The sequence below is a fragment of the Salmo salar genome, chromosome 14 (genome assembly GCF_965601325.2).
Source record: "Salmo salar chromosome 14, fSalSal1, whole genome shotgun sequence".
Classification (NCBI taxonomy): domain Eukaryota; kingdom Metazoa; phylum Chordata; class Actinopteri; order Salmoniformes; family Salmonidae; genus Salmo; species Salmo salar.
Genome location: NC_138304.1, coordinates 80,441,474 through 80,463,493, shown reverse-complemented (window position 1 = coordinate 80,463,493; position 22,020 = coordinate 80,441,474). Strand labels below are relative to the sequence as shown.

Below are 22,020 nucleotides of genomic sequence, written 5' to 3'. Positions count from 1 at the left end.
ACAGCCCCATCAATGTTTTTTTTGCTTAAAAATTTAATTTAACCTTTATTTAACTAGGCAAGTCAGTTAACAACAAATTCTTATTTACAATGATGGCCTAGGAACAGTGGGTTAACTGCCTTGTTCAGGGGCAGAACGACACATTTTTACCTTTGTCAGCTCATGGATTCGATCAAACAACCTTTCGGTTACTGGCCCAATGCTCCAGGGGGCCTGTTCGGCACGCCTTTTCATGTAGTCCACAATCAGCTCCTTTGCCTTGCTCACATTGAGGGAGAGGTTGTTGTCCTGGCACCACACTGCCAGGTCTCTGACCTTCTCCCTTTTGACCGTTTCATCATTGTCCGTGATCAGGCATACCACTGTTGTGTCGTCAGCAAACTTTATGATGGTGTTGGAGTCGTGTTTGGTCACAGGAAGTATAGGAGGGGACTAAGCACACATCCCTGAGGGGCCCCAGTGTTGAGGATCAGCATAGCAGACGTGATGTTGCCTACCCTTACCACCTGGGGGCGGCCCGTGAGGAAGTCCAGGATACATTGCAGAGTGAGGTGTTAAGTCCCAGGGTCCTTGACTTTGTGATAAGCTTTGTGGGAACAATGGTGTTGAATGCTGAGCTGTAGTCAATGAACAGCATTCTCACATAGGTGTTCCATTTGTCCAGGTGGGAAAGGGTAGTGTGGAGTGCCATTTCCCAGCTTCATGAGGTAGTCACCTGGAATGCATTTCAATTAACATTCCTTTGTGGAATTCCTTTCCTTGTTAATGTGTTTGAACAAATCAGTTGTGTTGTGACAAGATAGAGGTAGTAAACAGAAGATAGCCCTATTTGGTTAAAGACCAAGTCCATATTATGGCAAGAACGAGAGTGATGGAGTGCTGCATCAGATGACCTGGCCTCAACAATCACCCGACCTCAACCCAATTGATTTGGTTTGGGATAAATTGGACCGCAGAGTGAAGGAAAAGCAGCCAACAAGTGCTCAGCATATGTGGGAACTTCTTAAAGAAAAGGCGGAAGGTGAAGCTGGTTGATAGAATGCCAAGAGTGTGCAAAGGTGTCATCATGGAAAAGGGTTGCTACTTTGAAGAACCTAAAATCAAAAAAATGTATTGCTGACCAGCAGATCTTGGCCATGTTCTGTTATAATCTCCACCTGGCACAGCCAGAAGAGGACTGGCCACCCCTCATAGCCTGGTTCCTCTCTAGGTTTCTTCCCAGGTTTTGGCCTTTCTAGGGAGTTTTTCCTAGCCACCGTGCTTCTACACCTGCATTGCTTGTTGTTTGGGGTTTTAGGCTGGGTTTATGTACAGCACTTTGAGATATCAGCTGATGTAAGAAGGAATATATAAATACATTTGACTTGATTTGATGTCATTAATGTGCATAATGAACAGACAATGAAGCTCCTAATAATTAACCGTTTTGGGGCCCAATTTGGTGAATGCGCCGAAGCCTACAGAAAGATTTGGTGTTCCATCACTACAGATTGCTATAACACATGATGTGTTAGCTGATATGTAAAAAAACGATCCAGACGTTTTAAGATCTGCCACGTATCAGCGATGCCTGGGCAGAGGAACGCGGCCAAAAAGATGACCGCGTTCCTCTGATGGTGCCGACAGAGATGGTCGCCTCGCTTCGAGTCCTTAGGAAACTATGCAGTCTTTTGTTTTTTTAAATGTATTATTTCTTACCCCAGGAAGTCTTAAGGCTTATTACATACAGCTGGGAAGAACTATTGGATATAAGAGTGACACCAACTTACCAACATTATGACCAGGAATACGACTTTCCTGAAGCGGACCCTCTGTTTGGACCACCACCCAGGACAACGGATCTGATCCCAGAAGCTGACCCAAGACAACGGCGCCACAGAAGGGAAGATGGAGCGGCCTCCTGGTCAGGCTCCGTAAACGTGCACGTCGCCCACCGCTCCCAAGTATACTACTCGCCAATGTCCACTGTCTTGACAACAAGGCAGACGAAATTCGAGCAAGGGTTGCCTTCCAGAGAGAGATCAGAGATTGTAACATTCTCTGTTTCACGGAAACATGGCTCTCTCGGGATATGTTGTCGGAATCGGTTCAGCCACCGGGCCTCTACATGCATCCACGCCGACAGAGATAAACACCTCTCTGGGAAGAGGAAGGGCGGGGGTGTATGCTTCATGAGTAACGACTCATGGTGTAATCATTACAACATACAGCAACTCAAGTCCTTCTGCTCACCCAAACTAGAATTCCTCACAATCAAATGCCGGCAATATTATCTTCCAAGAGAATTCTCGTCAGTTATCTTCACAGCTGTGTACATTCCCTCTCAAGCTGACACCAAGATGGCCCTAAAGGAACTTCACTAGACTCTATGTAAACTGGAAACCATATATCCTGAGGCTGCATTTATTGTAGCTGGGGATTTTAACAAAGCAAATTTGAGAACAAGGCTACCTAAATTCTATCAGCATATTGATTGCACTCTGCACCGGGGTAATACACTCGAGCACTGCTACTCTAACTTCCGCGATGCATATAAAGCCCTCCCTTCGGCAAATCTGACCACGATGCCATCTTGCTCCTACTGTGTTATAGGCAGAAACTCAAACAGGATGTACCAGTGACTAGAACTATTCAACGCTGGTCTGACCAATCGAAATCCACGCTTCAAGATTGTTTTGATCATGCGGACTGGGATATGTTCCGGTCAGCCTCAGAGAATAACATCGACCTATACGTTGACTCGGTGAGTGAATTTATAAGGAAGTGCATTGGAGATGTTGGACCCACTGTGACCATTAAAACCTACCCTAACCAGAAACCGTGGATGGATGGCGGCATTCACGCAAAACTGAAAGCACGAACCATCGCATTTAACCATGGAAAGAGGTCTGGGAATATGGCTGAATATAAACAGTGTAGTTATTCCCTCCGCAAGGCAATCAAACAAGCGAAATGCCGGTACAGGGACAAAGTGGAGGCCCAATTCAACGGCTCAGACACGAGGCATATGTGGCAGGGTCTGCAGGAAATCACGAACTACAAAAAGAAAACCAGCCACGTCACGGACACCGACGTCACGCTTCCAGACAAACTAAACACCTTCTTTGCCCGCTTTGAGGATAATACAGTGCCACCGCCACGGGCCGCTAACAAGAACTGTGCCGCGTCTCTCCTTCTCCGTGGCCGACGTGAGTAAAACATTTAAACGTGTTAACCCTCGCAGGGCTGCTGGCCCAGACGGAATACCTAGCCGCGTCCTCAGAGCATGCGCAAACCAGCTGGCTGGTGTGTTTACAGACATATTCAATCGCTCCCTATCCCAGTCTGCTGTCCCCACATGCTTCAAGATGGCCACCATTGTTCCTATTCCCCAGAAGGCAAAGATAACTGAACTAAATGACTACCGCCCCGTAGCACTCACTTCTGTCATCCTGTAGTGCTTTAAGAGACTAGTCAAGGATCATATCATCTCCACCTTCCGGCCATCCTAGACCCACTTCAGTTTGCATACCGCCCAAACAGGTCCACAGACGATGCAATCGCCATCACACTGCACACTTCCCTATCCCATCTGGACAAGAGGAATACCTATGTAAGAATGATGTTCATTGACTACAGCTCAGCATTCAACACCATAGTACCATCCAAGCTCATCGTCAAGCTGGAGGCCCTGGGCCTCAACCCCGCCTGTGCAATTGGGTCCTGGACTTTCTGACGGGCCACCCCCAGGTGGTGAATGTAAGAAACAACATCTCTACCTCGCTGACCCTGAACACTGGGGCCCCACACGGGTGCGTGCTCAGCCCCCTCCTGTACTCCCTGTTCACCCACGACGGCGTGGCCATGCACGCTTCCAACAGAACCATCAAGTTTGCAGACGACACAACAGTAGTGGGCTTGATTACCAAAAACGACGAGGCAGCCTACAGGGAGGAGGTGAGGGCACTCGGAGTGTGGTGTCAGGAAAACACCTTCTCACTCAACGTCAACAAAAAAAAGGAGAAGATCGTGGACTTCAGGAAACAGCAGAGGGAGCACCCCCACCACCTACATCGAAGGGACAACAGTGAAGAAAGTGGAACGTTTTAAGTTCCTCGGCGTACACATCAACGACAAACTGAAATGGTCCACCCACACTGACAGTGTGGTGAAGAAGGCGCAACAGCGCCTCTTCAACCTCAGGAAGGCAAAAAAACTGATAATCAAAGACAACAGCCACCCGAGCCACTGCCTGTTCACACCGCTACCATCCAGAAGGTGAGGTCAGTACATGTGCATTGAAGATGGGTCCGAGGGACTGAAGAACAGTTTCTATCTCAAGGCCATCAGACTGCTAAACAGCAGTCACTAACTCAGAGAGGCTGCTGCCTACATGGAGACCCAATCACTAGTCACTTTAAACCATGCCACTTAATAATGTTTACATATCTTACATTACTCATATCATATTTATGTACTGTATTTCATACCATCTATTGCACCTTGGCCATCGTTCATCCATATATTTATATGTACATATTCTCATTCACCCCTTTTAGATTTGTGTGTATTAGTTGTAGTTGTTGGGGAACTGTTAGATTACTTGTTAGATATTCCTGCACTGTCGGAACCAGAAGCACAAGCATTTCGCTACACTCGCATTAACATCTGCTAACCATGTGTACGTGACAAATAAAATGTGATTTGATTTGAACATGCGTGCCAATTAAAGATCTTGACTAATCAGATGCAAGGCCCAATTAGGGCGTAATCCAGCCCAGGTGTGCAGCCTGGTTGGTTGTTAAAAGCTACCTCTGTTTCATCAATTGTAGCATAGCAGAGGCACGCTGTCCTCTAACCTACAGAGTCACAGTAGTTGTTGGCGTGGGACTCATGATGGCAAACGCGCTCAGGTTATTGTTCAAGCAACTGGTTTGGTTTTTACTTGTGGAAAACTTCTTAATCTCTCCTGCTTTGTCATATACTTATAGCACTGACACATGGCAACAACTTCCAAGGCGAACACCGCAATTTGACAATCGTCCCCGCTTTAAACAGCCTCCACTCCAACAAACAGTTTCAAGGCCAATTCGAGTAGAAACTGTCGCTGTGACGTGCCATTCAGACTACATGGAGATAGTCGTGAAGGCTGATCTGTTTCAACTCGGTAATCTAATCGACGTGGATGACCTGCGACTTGGAGTTGAACAGTACCAAGACCAAGAGCCCTGTAGGGCAACAGCGTCAGCAGCCGGAGATGAGTACAGAATATTTGCAGCACTTTCGGACTGTGGAACCAAGAACCTGGTAATATACCTATATATATATATATATATTTTTTTTTTTCTCTAGTAGTTGACTTCTTGAAACAACCTTCTCTTAAATGCTGCTTTGTGAATCCACAGATAACCGAAGACTCATTGATCTACACAAACCTCCTCAGATATACACCCAGAACCACACCAGATGGGGTTATTCGAATGGTTGGTGCTGTAATCCCAATTGAGTGTCATTATGAAAGGTGAGTTTAGGCTATACTGTTGTATGATGATCATATGAATCCTGCGTTGACCTATTGGTTTATTTACCGGCCTGTACTTTCTGTTTCAGGAAGTACAGTTTGGACAGTTATTCTCTCCAGCCGACCTGGATCCCTTTCACCGCCACAGTGTCTGCTGAAGACACCCTGCAGTTCTCATTGAAGCTTATGACAAGTGGGTATATGAATCCTGGGCTGCACTTCGCAGGGTACTATTTTGTTGAACATTCAGATAATCTAAAGGGTACAATGGCGCTCTCCCAGAAGCTTGGTAAAACCCGTGAATTGAATGTTCAAATATAAATGTACTATGTAGCACAAATGCTCTTCTGACATGCAAAATACGGAATCACATCAGACAACTTATGGGGGACACTTCTATCTGCAACGTTATACAGTTTGCATACTAAACATGGCCCTGTTAACAAACCCCTCATTTGAATCCAATATTAGATGCTCACTAGTTTAGCGCCTATTGACAATAAGTTCTGGCCGGGGTAGTTTTAATAGCGACTCGCGTTCGTAACTTTAAAACGCATCGCTTGCAGTACGGTCTTTCACATCAGCGACACATTTTCAAAGAAAGTTCAATTACTACACGTTTTTATAGGGTTCCCTCCCACACGGACATATTTCCATGTGACAGTGCTTGTTAATGGTTGACATACAGAAGACAGAGGCGTACCTGTGCTAATTAGTTATCTGCGTCTTCAAACACCTGTGTATAAACGGAAGATTGACGCCACAAACGTGTTGTCACTGAAATACTGTCGGCTACAACTAAATGGTGTAGAGTAACTAAGTGTTGCGCGTGTGAAGTGATTTTGATGCGATATGCAAGAGGGCTTTGTTTCTTGAACTATACTGCAATAGAGGCTTTAGCTGCCAGGGCCAATTCACATCTAAACAGATGGTCCTTGGACTATAAGGAGTAATGTTAGGCTCCTTTAGTTCATTATTGGATAACCTGTCTTTACTGCCATTTCCTTTCCAGGTGACTGGCTCTATGAGCGGGGTTCTGGAGTCTACTTCCTGGGTGATCCCATCAACATTGAGGCGTCTGTCAGGGTTGCTCACCACACCAGGCTCAGGGTGTTTGTTAGCAGCTGCGTGGCCACACTGGACCCTGATAGCAACTCTGTCCCTAGATATGTCTTCATTGAGAGTGATGGGTAAGCAGGGGGGAAAATGGCTTAGAACGACTATTCTCCGGCTGGCCCGTAGAGAACGATAGAATATGCCATTTGAGGGCTTCCACCATTTTTAAAGTAGTCAACTGGTGCTTGGCGGTTTCTTTGAGACTTCTTAATTGGTTACTAAGGAAGATGCCCCAATATGTATCTCCCTCCAGGTGCTTGACGGATTCCCAGCTGCCTGGTTCCCGCTCTGGTTTCATGCGTAGAACCCAGGACAACGAGCTCGGGTTCCACATTGATGCCTTTAGGTTCTACCAGGAGGACGGGGCAGAGGTGAGGGCGGTATTTAAAAAAAGAACAGATATTGTAGAGGCCATTACGGCTACTGTAGTAAAATTATTCTACAGTTACATAATTTACAGACATTATGTAGGCTACTGTGATTCTGCATCTTTGTTTTGCTCATCCTGTTTTTTTTACAGCTGTACATCACCTGCCACCTTATGGCAGTCCCTGTCATGGACCATGCAGAGCCTAGCAACAAGGCATGCTCCTTCATTGATGGCAGGTGGGATAAGTCACATTTCCTTAGCTACTGTTACTGGGCTGTGACCTATTCACTGGAATAACCATAGCATTTTTAAAAAAATGGTGTGTTCTTGGTCCATGAGTAGATCTTTCATACATTTCAGATGGAGGTCTGCTGATGAGAATGATTTGCTATGTGGGCATTGTCTAAGCCTGAGTAGACAGAAGGGGGTTGATCAAGCTCCAGCACAACGTCCCCTCAGTCCAAGACTAGGTGGTAGCCAACTTGAACCTCGTATCTACCGCAACAAACCCCCAGTCTCTGGTGACAATTGGAGTATTGGGATGAAGGCCAAGAAAGGTGTATTTGACATCTTAATCCCTCTATTCTGTCACTACCTTCTCAAAACACATTGCAGGGCTGGGACCTTCTCCAATATGGTTGAGATGGAAATTGAGGGAAGACTAATTGAAAGTGTCTTGACTGCAAAGGTGTGTTTAATGAATGTGTTGTCCTTTTAGTATGGGGCCAGGATACTACTTTGGGCCCCATAATGGTCCTCCCAAGTAAACAGAAGCGTACATCTCCACGGATGAGTGGAGGTATCGATATACCTGGCTTCCCTGCCTCAACAGGGGACAGGAAGCCCGTATCACCTGGCAGTCGTTGGAGTGGCATGGACTTCAAGAGAGGTAATTTGACTCTGACATGGCATAATCTTATTCCTTATGTAGTGCACTACCTTTGAACAGGTAGTCTTGATAACCCAACCCTAGGCAACAGCAGTGACTAGGGTCTGGCTTCAATGACTGACTCGTTTGGCAACTTCTCCCAACAAATCACGAGGCAGACATAGCAGAACGTCATGATTTGAAACCAAATTTTGCAGGGAATACCTTTGCAGTGGTTTTAGTGAAGGTAGTTGAGGCAAACTAGCCACTTGCATAATGCACTCATTAAAAAGAACTGATCTCCATCTTGCAGCTACTATTTTGTATGTATTCAAGCGGATCAGGTAGTGACATAGGCAGACTTATGCCAAACTCGCATTCCAGTAGGTACAGAAGTGTGAAGCCAGTTTTTTTAAAATGTGTGGGAGGCAACCAGGATGTCTCGACTATTGCCCAGACCATGATGCACTGGCCAAAAGTAGTGCACTCTATAGGTCATCGGGTGCCACTTCGGACACCTGTCTTTTCCTATCCCTATAGGCTAGCAATTCTGCCAACACTGGCTGTGTTAATCTGTTACATTTAATTCCAGGACCTTATTTCGCCCAATCCCAAAATGCGGCTAGTCCCTTGGGCCCGAGGGTCGGACCCAACAACAAGCACGGTCTCGTTAGCTCTGCAACATATGATGGCTTCATCAAGCAGAAAGAACTAATTGCCCAAAGAGGTAATGACTGTACTTTACTGTTTTGCATGTATGATAATTGCATGTAGGCTCTGTGCTAAATAGTCTGTTCTCAGAGCTGGAGGCCACCCCAGACCCTGAGTTGATTCCTACACCTGAGCCCATTGGAGACCTTGAGGTTACCACAGAGAAAGAGGGTCTGGGTGAAGAGAAGGATCAGAATGAGATTGGAACCTATTGAAAGGGTATGTATGGGATGATGGTACTGCTATTTTAGAGGGAAATAACCTGCACATGGCAAGCAGGTTAGCACTTATTGGGATGGCTCCGCAGAATGTTCACTAGCTGGCACAGCCACAAAGTAATAAAATATGATTTTTAAACATTAACCTCACTGCCAACCCTAATGCTTAACATTAAATTAAAACCAAAAAAGCATACATTGTTACAATGTAGCCAACTTTGACTTTCCATCTAGTGGTAATCGCTAAGTTCTGCCTCCAGGACAATACCGTCTCAATAAATGTCAACCTGCACATGGCACTTGCCAGTATCACTTTTAAATATCTGACTTCAGAGCTTTTGATGTGGTTTCATAAAGAAGGAATATGTTCCCAGTCCATATCTATTTCTAGAACTGGAAGGCGCTGTTGTCGTGGTGGCCCATAATAGACTTGCTCCAAGCAGCAGCACACTCCAACTCACTGAGGTTGGTGCCAGTCCTGATGTCCCAGCACACAAGGAGGATGCCCCTACAACAAAGTGACATAAGCACCACCACATCTGCTCCTGGCGAACTCAACCAGTGAAGAGACTACCACAACACTGAGATGATGCCTGTTAATCTCTTTGAAAAATAAATGATTTAATGCTACTTCGACTGACTTTCTGTCTTCACCATTATGCACTACATGCTAGAGTAATCTGAAATATTGCCTTCATTTGTTAAAGTGAGTGCCCAGCAATGTAGAAGGGCAACACATGATCAGGGGGCATATTCAGTAGTAGGCTCAACCAACAAGAATGTTGCACTTGGTATGGAGCCCCTTCACTGTTGCATGTTGCTGCCAACTGACATTTCCTAGCGTAGTCTTTGGTCTGTATTGGTGTTTGCATAGCCAGACAGCACATCCTGGATTAATGGGACTCTGTCCCAAGGTTCCTGATTGAGCATGTAAGTTACAGGGCATTCTGAGAAATTGGGCTTGCAATGTGAACTCCGGCTATAAAGGGTCTGAGGAAGGGGTGGACTGCACAGGAGGTTGGTGGCCCCTTAATTGGGGAGACCGGGCTTGTGGTAACTGCAGTGGAATGGTATCAAACCCGTGTTTGCCATTCGCGCCGTTCTTCCCTCAACCTCCACTGGCGGCCTGGAACCAGAAATCGGCACTGGCATTTCTAACTGGTCCTTTTCCTTAAACCCCGCCCCCTATTTTTTTATTTTTGGTTGTTGTGAGACTTCCATTATTAACCACAAGGATAATTTGGTGCTAAAACCCAAGTTTTTGGGTTTAGTCTGGTGTACGCCTAGCCTCAAAGTCAATGGAAAGGCTTTGGTCAAGTTCCTCCCTGACTACATTGCAGATGTATGCCAGATCTTAAAATGCCTGGTAATGTATTTAACTCGGGTAACCACATACAGCAATCTGATGCACTGTTGGACGCGGCACAACCACTGGATGCAACGCTTAAGCATCTAGTTGGGCAGGCGCTACGGTCAGAAATGCACACGAGATTGCCACAGCACCTATTCTGATTTCAACAAGAGATGAGAAATTATCGGGTGCCAATTCACACAATTTATATGGCTGCATTTAGACAGGCAGCACAATTCTGATCTTTTTCTACTAATTGGTCAAGACCAATCGCAAAATGTTTTTTCAGATCGGATGTCAAAAGGCCAATTAGTGAAAAAAGGATCAGAATTGGGCTGCCTGTTTAAATGCAGCCAATGGCCTTAGGGTTCTAGGCCCATATTCCCAAAGCGCATCGGAGGATAGAACAGCTTATCAATGGATCGGTTTTGCCTTTTAGGCCACACTGCAAGGCCTAGTGCTCACATCTGTCTTAAAAAATAAATGTATTTCACCTTTTGAACCAGGTAGGCTAGTTGAGAACAAGTTCTCATTTACAACTGCAACCTGGCCAAGATAAAGCAAAGCAGTGAGACAACACAGAGTTACACATGGAATAATCAAACATGCAGTCAATAACACAATAGGAAAAAAAGTCAATATACAATTTGTGCAAGGGAGGTAAGGCAATAAATAGGCCATAGTGGCAAAATAATTACAATTTAGCAATTAAACACGAGTGAGATGTGCAAGTAGAGATACTGGGGTGCGAAGGACCAACAAAATATAACAGTATGGGGATGAGGTAGTTGGATGGGCTATTTACAGATGAGCTATGTACAGGTGCAGTGATCTGTGAGCTGCACTGACAGCTGGTGCTTAAAGTTAGTGAGGGAGATATGAGTCTCCAGCTTCAGTGACTTTTGCAATTCGTTCCAGTCATTGGCAGCAGAGAACTGGAACGAAAGGCGACCAAATGAGGAATTGGCTTTGGGGGTGACCAGTGAAATATACCTGCTGGAGCACGTGCTACGGGTGGGTGCTGCTGTGTTGTTTTGGAATGCTGACTCTCCAAGCTAAGGTGACAACAAAGCCTACCATGGATGTTCCCAGTTACTTTGAATGTTCAAAGTCATAGTGTTAGAACACTTAAAGCCTCAAAGGAAAGTGAAACTATTTTCAATACGAGTCCTTTATGGCTCGCCACAGCAGTCAACTAGCTAGCTAGGTAGCTTTCTAGCACATTCACTAATTTGTCTGTAAGCAATACATGTTCTTGTCAAACTGTCAACCGAGTAACTAGCAAGCAACAAGATATGTAAAATAGCAGTCTATAAACCACGAGGGCAAATAGATCAGATTTGATCGCTAGACACAAGTCGCATGGCCGGGAATCAAATTTGTATCTGATTTCAAACCACCTTGGAAGGTCAGGGCCAGCTCCAGACATAAGCGGTCGCTTAGGGGCCCCCGACCAAAAAAGGTTTATACATATATACAGTACCAGTCAAAAGTTTGGACACACCTACTCATTCAAGGGTTTTTCTTAATTTTTTACTATTTTCTACATTGTAGAATCATACTGAAGACAGCAAAACTATGAAATAACACATGGAATAACCAAAAAGGTGTTAAACAAATCCAAATATATTTTATATTCTTCAAAGTAGCCACCTTGATGATAGCATTGCACACTGTTGGCATTCTCTCACCTAGCTTCATGAGGTAGTCACCTGGAATGCATTTCAATCAACAGGTGTACCTTTTTTTCTACCTTTATTTAACTAGGCAAGCCAGATAAGAACACATTCTTATTTTCAATGATGGCCTAGGAACACTGGGTTAACTGCCTTGTTCAGCGGCAGAACGACAGATTTTTACCTTGTCAGCTCGGGGATTCGATCTTGCAACCTTTCGGTTACAAGTCCAACGCTCTAACCACTAGGCTACCTGCCACCTTGTTAAAAGTTCATTTGTGGAATTTCTTTCCTTAATGCGTTTGAGCCAATCAGTTGTGTTGTGACAAGGTAGGGGTGGTATACAGAAGATAGCCCAATTTGGTGAAAGACCAAGTCCATATTATGGCAAGAACAGCTCAAATAAGCAAAGAGAAAGGACGTCATTACTTTAAGACATGAAGGTCAGTCAATCTGGAACATTTCAAGAACTTTGAACATTTCTTCAAGTGCAGTCGCAAGAACCATAAAGCGCTATGATGAAACTGGCTCTCGTGAGGACCGCCACAGGAAAGGAAGACCCAGAGTTACCTTTGCTGCAGAGGATAAGTTTATTAGACTTACCAGCCTTAGAAATTGCAGCCCAAATAAATGCTTCACAGAGTTCAAGTAACAGACACATCTCAACATCAACTGTTCAGAGGAGACTGCGTTAATCAGGCCTTCATGGTCGAATTGCTGCAAAGAAACCACTACAAAAGGACACCAATAAGAAGAAGAGACTTGTTTGGGCCAAGAAACACGAGCAATGGGTCAAATATGAGATTTTTGGTTCCAACCGCCGCGATTTTGTCAGACACAGAGTAGGTGAACGGAAATCTCCACGTGTGGTTCCCACCGTGAAGCATGGAGGAGGAGGTGTGATGGTGCTTTGCTGGTGACACTGTCTGTGATTTATTTAGAATTCAAGGCACACTTAACCAGCATGGCTAACTCAGCATTCTGCAGCAATAAGCCATCCCATCTGGTTTGCGCTCAGTGGGACTATCATTTGTTTTTCAACAGGGCAATGACCCAACACACCTCCAGGCTGTGTAAGGGCTATTTGAACAAGAAGGAGAGTGATGGAGTGCTGCATCAGATGACCTGGCCTCAACAATCACCCGACCTCAACCCAATTGAGATGGTTTGGGATGAGTTGGACCGCAGAGTGAAGGAAAAGCAGCCAACAAGTGCTCAGCATATGTGGGAACTCCTTCAAGACTTCTTCAAGAAAAAACATCCAGGTGAAGCTGGTTGAGAGAATGCCAAGAGTGTGCAAAGGTGTCATCAAGGCAAAGGGTGGCTACTTTGAAGAATCTAAAATATTTATTGCTGACCAGCAGATGTCACTAATGTGCATTGTGAACAGACAATGACCTCCGAGTAATTAACCGTTTTTGGGCCCAATTTGGTGAAAGCGCTGAAGCCTACAGAAAGATTTGGTTTCCCGTCACTACAGATTGCTATAACATATGATGTGTTAGCTGATATGTAAAATACGTATCCAGGCGTTTTAAGATCTGCCACGTATCACGTGCCACGCCTGGGCAGAGGAACGTGGCAAACAAGAACGCGTTCCTCTGATGGTGCCGACAGAGATGGTCGGCTCGCTTCGAGTCCTTAGGAAACTATGCAGTATTTGGTTTTTTTAATGTATTATTTCTTACCCCAGGAAGTCTTAAGTCTTATTACATACAGCCGGGAAGAACTACTGGATGTAAGAGTGACGCCAATTTACCAACATTACGACCAGGAATATGACTTTCCCGAAGCGGATCCTCTGTTTGGACCACCACCCAGGACAATTGATCTGATCCCAGAAGCTGACCCAAGACAACGGCGCCGCAGAAAGGGCAGACGGAGCGGCCTCCTGGTCAGGCTCCGTAAAAGTGCACATCGCCCACCGCTCCCGAGTATACTACCTGCCAATGTCCAGTGTCTTGACAACAAGGTAGACAAAATTCGAGAAAGGGTTGCCTTTCAGAAAGAGATCAGAGATTGTAACATTCTCTGTTTCACGGAAACATGGCTCTCTCGGGATATGTTGTCGGAATCGGTTCAGCCATCGGATTTCTCCATGCATCGCGCCGACAGAGATAAACACCTCTCTGGGAAGAGGAAGGACGGAGGTGTATGCTTCATGATTAACGACTCATGGTGTAATATGACATTACTCATATCATATTTATGTACTGTATTTTATACCATCTATTGCACCTTGGCCATCGTTCATCCATATATTTATATGTACATATTCTCATTCACCCCTTTTAGATTTGTGTGTATTAGTTGTAGTTGTTGGGGAACTGTTAGATTACTTGTTAGATATTCCTGCACTGTCGGAACCAGAAGCACAAGCATTTCGCTACACTCGCATTAACATCTGCTAACCATGTGTACGTGACAAATAAAATGTGATTTGATTTGAACATGCGTGCCAATTAAAGATCTTGACTAATCAGATGCAAGGCCCAATTAGGGCGTAATCCAGCCCAGGTGTGCAGCCTGGTTGGTTGTTAAAAGCTACCTCTGTTTCATCAATTGTAGCATAGCAGAGGCACGCTGTCCTCTAACCTACAGAGTCACAGTAGTTGTTGGCGTGGGACTCATGATGGCAAACGCGCTCAGGTTATTGTTCAAGCAACTGGTTTGGTTTTTACTTGTGGAAAACTTCTTAATCTCTCCTGCTTTGTCATATACTTATAGCACTGACACATGGCAACAACTTCCAAGGCGAACACCGCAATTTGACAATCGTCCCCGCTTTAAACAGCCTCCACTCCAACAAACAGTTTCAAGGCCAATTCGAGTAGAAACTGTCGCTGTGACGTGCCATTCAGACTACATGGAGATAGTCGTGAAGGCTGATCTGTTTCAACTCGGTAATCTAATCGACGTGGATGACCTGCGACTTGGAGTTGAACAGTACCAAGACCAAGAGCCCTGTAGGGCAACAGCGTCAGCAGCCGGAGATGAGTACAGAATATTTGCAGCACTTTCGGACTGTGGAACCAAGAACCTGGTAATATACCTATATATATATATATATATATATATATTTTTTTTTTCTCTAGTAGTTGACTTCTTGAAACAACCTTCTCTTAAATGCTGCTTTGTGAATCCACAGATAACCGAAGACTCATTGATCTACACAAACCTCCTCAGATATACACCCAGAACCACACCAGATGGGGTTATTCGAATGGTTGGTGCTGTAATCCCAATTGAGTGTCATTATGAAAGGTGAGTTTAGGCTATACTGTTGTATGATGATCATATGAATCCTGCGTTGACCTATTGGTTTATTTACCGGCCTGTACTTTCTGTTTCAGGAAGTACAGTTTGGACAGTTATTCTCTCCAGCCGACCTGGATCCCTTTCACCGCCACAGTGTCTGCTGAAGACACCCTGCAGTTCTCATTGAAGCTTATGACAAGTGGGTATATGAATCCTGGGCTGCACTTCGCAGGGTACTATTTTGTTGAACATTCAGATAATCTAAAGGGTACAATGGCGCTCTCCCAGAAGCTTGGTAAAACCCGTGAATTGAATGTTCAGATATAAATGTACTATGTAGCACAAATGCTCTTCTGACATGCAAAATACGGAATCACATCAGACAACTTATGGGGGACACTTCTATCTGCAACGTTATACAGTTTGCATACTAAACATGGCCCTGTTAACAAACCCCTCATTTGAATCCAATATTAGATGCTCACTAGTTTAGCGCCTATTGACAATAAGTTCTGGCCGGGGTAGTTTTAATAGCGACTCGCGTTCGTAACTTTAAAACGCATCGCTTGTCTTTCACATCAGCGACACATTTTCAAAGAAAGTTCAATTACTACACGTTTTTATAGGGTTCCCTCCCACACGGACATATTTCCATGTGACAGTGCTTGTTAATGGTTGACATACAGAAGACAGAGGCGTACCTGTGCTAATTAGTTATCTGCGTCTTCAAACACCTGTGTATAAACGGAAGATTGACGCCACAAACGTGTTGTCACTGAAATACTGTCGGCTACAACTAAATGGTGTAGAGTAACTAAGTGTTGCGCGTGTGAAGTGATTTTGATGCGATATGCAAGAGGGCTTTGTTTCTTGAACTATACTGCAATAGAGGCTTTAGCTGCCAGGGCCAATTCACATCTAAACAGATGGTCCTTGGACTATAAGGAGTAATGTTAGGCTCCTTTAGTTCATTATTGGATAACCTGTCTTTACTGCCATTTCCTTTCCAGGTGACTGGCTCTATGAGCGGGGTTCTGGAGTCTACTTCCTGGGTGATCCCATCAACATTGAGGCGTCTGTCAGGGTTGCTCACCACACCAGGCTCAGGGTGTTTGTTAGCAGCTGCGTGGCCACACTGGACCCTGATAGCAACTCTGTCCCTAGATATGTCTTCATTGAGAGTGATGGGTAAGCAGGGGGGAAAATGGCTTAGAACGACTATTCTCCGGCTGGCCCGTAGAGAACGATAGAATATGCCATTTGAGGGCTTCCACCATTTTTAAAGTAGTCAACTGGTGCTTGGCGGTTTCTTTGAGACTTCTTAATTGGTTACTAAGGAAGATGCCCCAATATGTATCTCCCTCCAGGTGCTTGACGGATTCCCAGCTGCCTGGTTCCCGCTCTGGTTTCATGCGTAGAACCCAGGACAACGAGCTCGGGTTCCACATTGATGCCTTTAGGTTCTACCAGGAGGACGGGGCAGAGGTGAGGGCGGTATTTAAAAAAAGAACAGATATTGTAGAGGCCATTACGGCTACTGTAGTAAAATTATTCTACAGTTACATAATTTACAGACATTATGTAGGCTACTGTGATTCTGCATCTTTGTTTTGCTCATCCTGTTTTTTTTACAGCTGTACATCACCTGCCACCTTATGGCAGTCCCTGTCATGGACCATGCAGAGCCTAGCAACAAGGCATGCTCCTTCATTGATGGCAGGTGGGATAAGTCACATTTCCTTAGCTACTGTTACTGGGCTGTGACCTATTCACTGGAATAACCATAGCATTTTTAAAAAAATGGTGTGTTCTTGGTCCATGAGTAGATCTTTCATACATTTCAGATGGAGGTCTGCTGATGAGAATGATTTGCTATGTGGGCATTGTCTAAGCCTGAGTAGACAGAAGGGGGTTGATCAAGCTCCAGCACAACGTCCCCTCAGTCCAAGACTAGGTGGTAGCCAACTTGAACCTCGTATCTACCGCAACAAACCCCCAGTCTCTGGTGACAATTGGAGTATTGGGATGAAGGCCAAGAAAGGTGTATTTGACATCTTAATCCCTCTATTCTGTCACTACCTTCTCAAAACACATTGCAGGGCTGGGACCTTCTCCAATATGGTTGAGATGGAAATTGAGGGAAGACTAATTGAAAGTGTCTTGACTGCAAAGGTGTGTTTAATGAATGTGTTGTCCTTTTAGTATGGGGCCAGGATACTACTTTGGGCCCCATAATGGTCCTCCCAAGTAAACAGAAGCGTACATCTCCACGGATGAGTGGAGGTATCGATATACCTGGCTTCCCTGCCTCAACAGGGGACAGGAAGCCCGTATCACCTGGCAGTCGTTGGAGTGGCATGGACTTCAAGAGAGGTAATTTGACTCTGACATGGCATAATCTTATTCCTTATGTAGTGCACTACCTTTGAACAGGTAGTCTTGATAACCCAACCCTAGGCAACAGCAGTGACTAGGGTCTGGCTTCAATGACTGACTCGTTTGGCAACTTCTCCCAACAAATCACGAGGCAGACATAGCAGAACGTCATGATTTGAAACCAAATTTTGCAGGGAATACCTTTGCAGTGGTTTTAGTGAAGGTAGTTGAGGCAAACTAGCCACTTGCATAATGCACTCATTAAAAAGAACTGATCTCCATCTTGCAGCTACTATTTTGTATGTATTCAAGCGGATCAGGTAGTGACATAGGCAGACTTATGCCAAACTCGCATTCCAGTAGGTACAGAAGTGTGAAGCCAGTTTTTTTAAAATGTGTGGGAGGCAACCAGGATGTCTCGACTATTGCCCAGACCATGATGCACTGGCCAAAAGTAGTGCACTCTATAGGTCATCGGGTGCCACTTCGGACACCTGTCTTTTCCTATCCCTATAGGCTAGCAATTCTGCCAACACTGGCTGTGTTAATCTGTTACATTTAATTCCAGGACCTTATTTCGCCCAATCCCAAAATGCGGCTAGTCCCTTGGGCCCGAGGGTCGGACCCAACAACAAGCACGGTCTCGTTAGCTCTGCAACATATGATGGCTTCATCAAGCAGAAAGAACTAATTGCCCAAAGAGGTAATGACTGTACTTTACTGTTTTGCATGTATGATAATTGCATGTAGGCTCTGTGCTAAATAGTCTGTTCTCAGAGCTGGAGGCCACCCCAGACCCTGAGTTGATTCCTACACCTGAGCCCATTGGAGACCTTGAGGTTACCACAGAGAAAGAGGGTCTGGGTGAAGAGAAGGATCAGAATGAGATTGGAACCTATTGAAAGGGTATGTATGGGATGATGGTACTGCTATTTTAGAGGGAAATAACCTGCACATGGCAAGCAGGTTAGCACTTATTGGGATGGCTCCGCAGAATGTTCACTAGCTGGCACAGCCACAAAGTAATAAAATATGATTTTTAAACATTAACCTCACTGCCAACCCTAATGCTTAACATTAAATTAAAACCAAAAAAGCATACATTGTTACAATGTAGCCAACTTTGACTTTCCATCTAGTGGTAATCGCTAAGTTCTGCCTCCAGGACAATACCGTCTCAATAAATGTCAACCTGCACATGGCACTTGCCAGTATCACTTTTAAATATCTGACTTCAGAGCTTTTGATGTGGTTTCATAAAGAAGGAATATGTTCCCAGTCCATATCTATTTCTAGAACTGGAAGGCGCTGTTGTCGTGGTGGCCCATAATAGACTTGCTCCAAGCAGCAGCACACTCCAACTCACTGAGGTTGGTGCCAGTCCTGATGTCCCAGCACACAAGGAGGATGCCCCTACAACAAAGTGACATAAGCACCACCACATCTGCTCCTGGCGAACTCAACCAGTGAAGAGACTACCACAACACTGAGATGATGCCTGTTAATCTCTTTGAAAAATAAATGATTTAATGCTACTTCGACTGACTTTCTGTCTTCACCATTATGCACTACATGCTAGAGTAATCTGAAATATTGCCTTCATTTGTTAAAGTGAGTGCCCAGCAATGTAGAAGGGCAACACATGATCAGGGGGCATATTCAGTAGTAGGCTCAACCAACAAGAATGTTGCACTTGGTATGGAGCCCCTTCACTGTTGCATGTTGCTGCCAACTGACATTTCCTAGCGTAGTCTTTGGTCTGTATTGGTGTTTGCATAGCCAGACAGCACATCCTGGATTAATGGGACTCTGTCCCAAGGTTCCTGATTGAGCATGTAAGTTACAGGGCATTCTGAGAAATTGGGCTTGCAATGTGAACTCCGGCTATAAAGGGTCTGAGGAAGGGGTGGACTGCACAGGAGGTTGGTGGCCCCTTAATTGGGGAGACCGGGCTTGTGGTAACTGCAGTGGAATGGTATCAAACCCGTGTTTGCCATTCGCGCCGTTCTTCCCTCAACCTCCACTGGCGGCCTGGAACCAGAAATCGGCACTGGCATTTCTAACTGGTCCTTTTCCTTAAACCCCGCCCCCTATTTTTTTATTTTTGGTTGTTGTGAGACTTCCATTATTAACCACAAGGATAATTTGGTGCTAAAACCCAAGTTTTTGGGTTTAGTCTGGTGTACGCCTAGCCTCAAAGTCAATGGAAAGGCTTTGGTCAAGTTCCTCCCTGACTACATTGCAGATGTATGCCAGATCTTAAAATGCCTGGTAATGTATTTAACTCGGGTAACCACATACAGCAATCTGATGCACTGTTGGACGCGGCACAACCACTGGATGCAACGCTTAAGCATCTAGTTGGGCAGGCGCTACGGTCAGAAATGCACACGAGATTGCCACAGCACCTATTCTGATTTCAACAAGAGATGAGAAATTATCGGGTGCCAATTCACACAATTTATATGGCTGCATTTAGACAGGCAGCACAATTCTGATCTTTTTCTACTAATTGGTCAAGACCAATCGCAAAATGTTTTTTCAGATCGGATGTCAAAAGGCCAATTAGTGAAAAAAGGATCAGAATTGGGCTGCCTGTTTAAATGCAGCCAATGGCCTTAGGGTTCTAGGCCCATATTCCCAAAGCGCATCGGAGGATAGAACAGCTTATCAATGGATCGGTTTTGCCTTTTAGGCCACACTGCAAGGCCTAGTGCTCACATCTGTCTTAAAAAATAAATGTATTTCACCTTTTGAACCAGGTAGGCTAGTTGAGAACAAGTTCTCATTTACAACTGCAACCTGGCCAAGATAAAGCAAAGCAGTGAGACAACACAGAGTTACACATGGAATAATCAAACATGCAGTCAATAACACAATAGGAAAAAAAGTCAATATACAATTTGTGCAAGGGAGGTAAGGCAATAAATAGGCCATAGTGGCAAAATAATTACAATTTAGCAATTAAACACGAGTGAGATGTGCAAGTAGAGATACTGGGGTGCGAAGGACCAACAAAATATAACAGTATGGGGATGAGGTAGTTGGATGGGCTATTTACAGATGAGCTATGTACAGGTGCAGTGATCTGTGAGCTGCACTGACAGCTGGTGCTTAAAGTTAGTGAGGGAGATATGAGTCTCCAGCTTCAGTGACTTTTGCAATTCGTTCCAGTCATTGGCAGCAGAGAACTGGAACGAAAGGCGACCAAATGAGGAATTGGCTTTGGGGGTGACCAGTGAAATATACCTGCTGGAGCACGTGCTACGGGTGGGTGCTGCTGTGTTGTTTTGGAATGCTGACTCTCCAAGCTAAGGTGACAACAAAGCCTACCATGGATGTTCCCAGTTACTTTGAATGTTCAAAGTCATAGTGTTAGAACACTTAAAGCCTCAAAGGAAAGTGAAACTATTTTCAATACGAGTCCTTTATGGCTCGCCACAGCAGTCAACTAGCTAGCTAGGTAGCTTTCTAGCACATTCACTAATTTGTCTGTAAGCAATACATGTTCTTGTCAAACTGTCAACCGAGTAACTAGCAAGCAACAAGATATGTAAAATAGCAGTCTATAAACCACGAGGGCAAATAGATCAGATTTGATCGCTAGACACAAGTCGCATGGCCGGGAATCAAATTTGTATCTGATTTCAAACCACCTTGGAAGGTCAGGGCCAGCTCCAGACATAAGCGGTCGCTTAGGGGCCCCCGACCAAAAAAGGTTTATACATATATACAGTACCAGTCAAAAGTTTGGACACACCTACTCATTCAAGGGTTTTTCTTAATTTTTTACTATTTTCTACATTGTAGAATCATACTGAAGACAGCAAAACTATGAAATAACACATGGAATAACCAAAAAGGTGTTAAACAAATCCAAATATATTTTATATTCTTCAAAGTAGCCACCTTGATGATAGCATTGCACACTGTTGGCATTCTCTCACCTAGCTTCATGAGGTAGTCACCTGGAATGCATTTCAATCAACAGGTGTACCTTTTTTTCTACCTTTATTTAACTAGGCAAGCCAGATAAGAACACATTCTTATTTTCAATGATGGCCTAGGAACACTGGGTTAACTGCCTTGTTCAGCGGCAGAACGACAGATTTTTACCTTGTCAGCTCGGGGATTCGATCTTGCAACCTTTCGGTTACAAGTCCAACGCTCTAACCACTAGGCTACCTGCCACCTTGTTAAAAGTTCATTTGTGGAATTTCTTTCCTTAATGCGTTTGAGCCAATCAGTTGTGTTGTGACAAGGTAGGGGTGGTATACAGAAGATAGCCCAATTTGGTGAAAGACCAAGTCCATATTATGGCAAGAACAGCTCAAATAAGCAAAGAGAAAGGACGTCATTACTTTAAGACATGAAGGTCAGTCAATCTGGAACATTTCAAGAACTTTGAACATTTCTTCAAGTGCAGTCGCAAGAACCATAAAGCGCTATGATGAAACTGGCTCTCGTGAGGACCGCCACAGGAAAGGAAGACCCAGAGTTACCTTTGCTGCAGAGGATAAGTTTATTAGACTTACCAGCCTTAGAAATTGCAGCCCAAATAAATGCTTCACAGAGT

The 22,020-nt window shown here is 44.6% G+C and overlaps 2 protein-coding genes across 2 annotated transcripts; both read left to right on the top strand.

The window, feature by feature from the left end:
- Positions 1-4,791: 4,791 nt before the first annotated feature.
- Positions 4,792-9,413, top strand: LOC106570258 (zona pellucida sperm-binding protein 3-like). Its single transcript, XM_045693699.2, has 11 exons — positions 4,792-5,286; positions 5,385-5,500; positions 5,590-5,693; positions 6,513-6,690; positions 6,870-6,987; positions 7,137-7,222; positions 7,347-7,543; positions 7,705-7,875; positions 8,447-8,581; positions 8,656-8,784; positions 9,158-9,413. Exons 1-10 carry the CDS (start codon positions 4,873-4,875, stop codon positions 8,778-8,780), a joined length of 1,644 nt encoding a protein of 547 aa, XP_045549655.2. The 5' UTR covers positions 4,792-4,872; the 3' UTR covers positions 8,781-8,784; positions 9,158-9,413.
- A 4,945-nt stretch (positions 9,414-14,358) lies between these two features.
- On the top strand, positions 14,359-18,979 carry LOC123726776 (zona pellucida sperm-binding protein 3-like). The gene is made up of 11 exons (XM_045694777.2): positions 14,359-14,853; positions 14,959-15,074; positions 15,164-15,267; positions 16,079-16,256; positions 16,436-16,553; positions 16,703-16,788; positions 16,913-17,109; positions 17,271-17,441; positions 18,013-18,147; positions 18,222-18,350; positions 18,724-18,979. Exons 1-10 carry the CDS (start codon positions 14,440-14,442, stop codon positions 18,344-18,346), a joined length of 1,644 nt encoding a protein of 547 aa, XP_045550733.2. The 5' UTR covers positions 14,359-14,439; the 3' UTR covers positions 18,347-18,350; positions 18,724-18,979.
- The last annotated feature ends 3,041 nt before the right edge of the window (positions 18,980-22,020 follow it).

Bases quoted from the DNA above. Each gene is read 5' to 3' on its own strand.
- LOC123726776 (XM_045694777.2), top strand. From the start codon at position 14,440: ATGATGGCAAACGCGCTCAGGTTATTGTTCAAGCAACTGGTTTGGTTT. The intron at 16,257-16,435 runs GTAAGCAGGGGG...ATCTCCCTCCAG, and splicing joins GTCTTCATTGAGAGTGATGG to GTGCTTGACGGATTCCCAGC. The intron at 17,110-17,270 runs GTGTATTTGACA...TTGTCCTTTTAG, and splicing joins TGGGATGAAGGCCAAGAAAG to TATGGGGCCAGGATACTACT.
- LOC106570258 (XM_045693699.2), top strand. From the start codon at position 4,873: ATGATGGCAAACGCGCTCAGGTTATTGTTCAAGCAACTGGTTTGGTTT. The intron at 6,988-7,136 runs GTGAGGGCGGTA...TTTTTTTTACAG, and splicing joins ACCAGGAGGACGGGGCAGAG to CTGTACATCACCTGCCACCT. The intron at 7,876-8,446 runs GTAATTTGACTC...ATTTAATTCCAG, and splicing joins TGGCATGGACTTCAAGAGAG to GACCTTATTTCGCCCAATCC.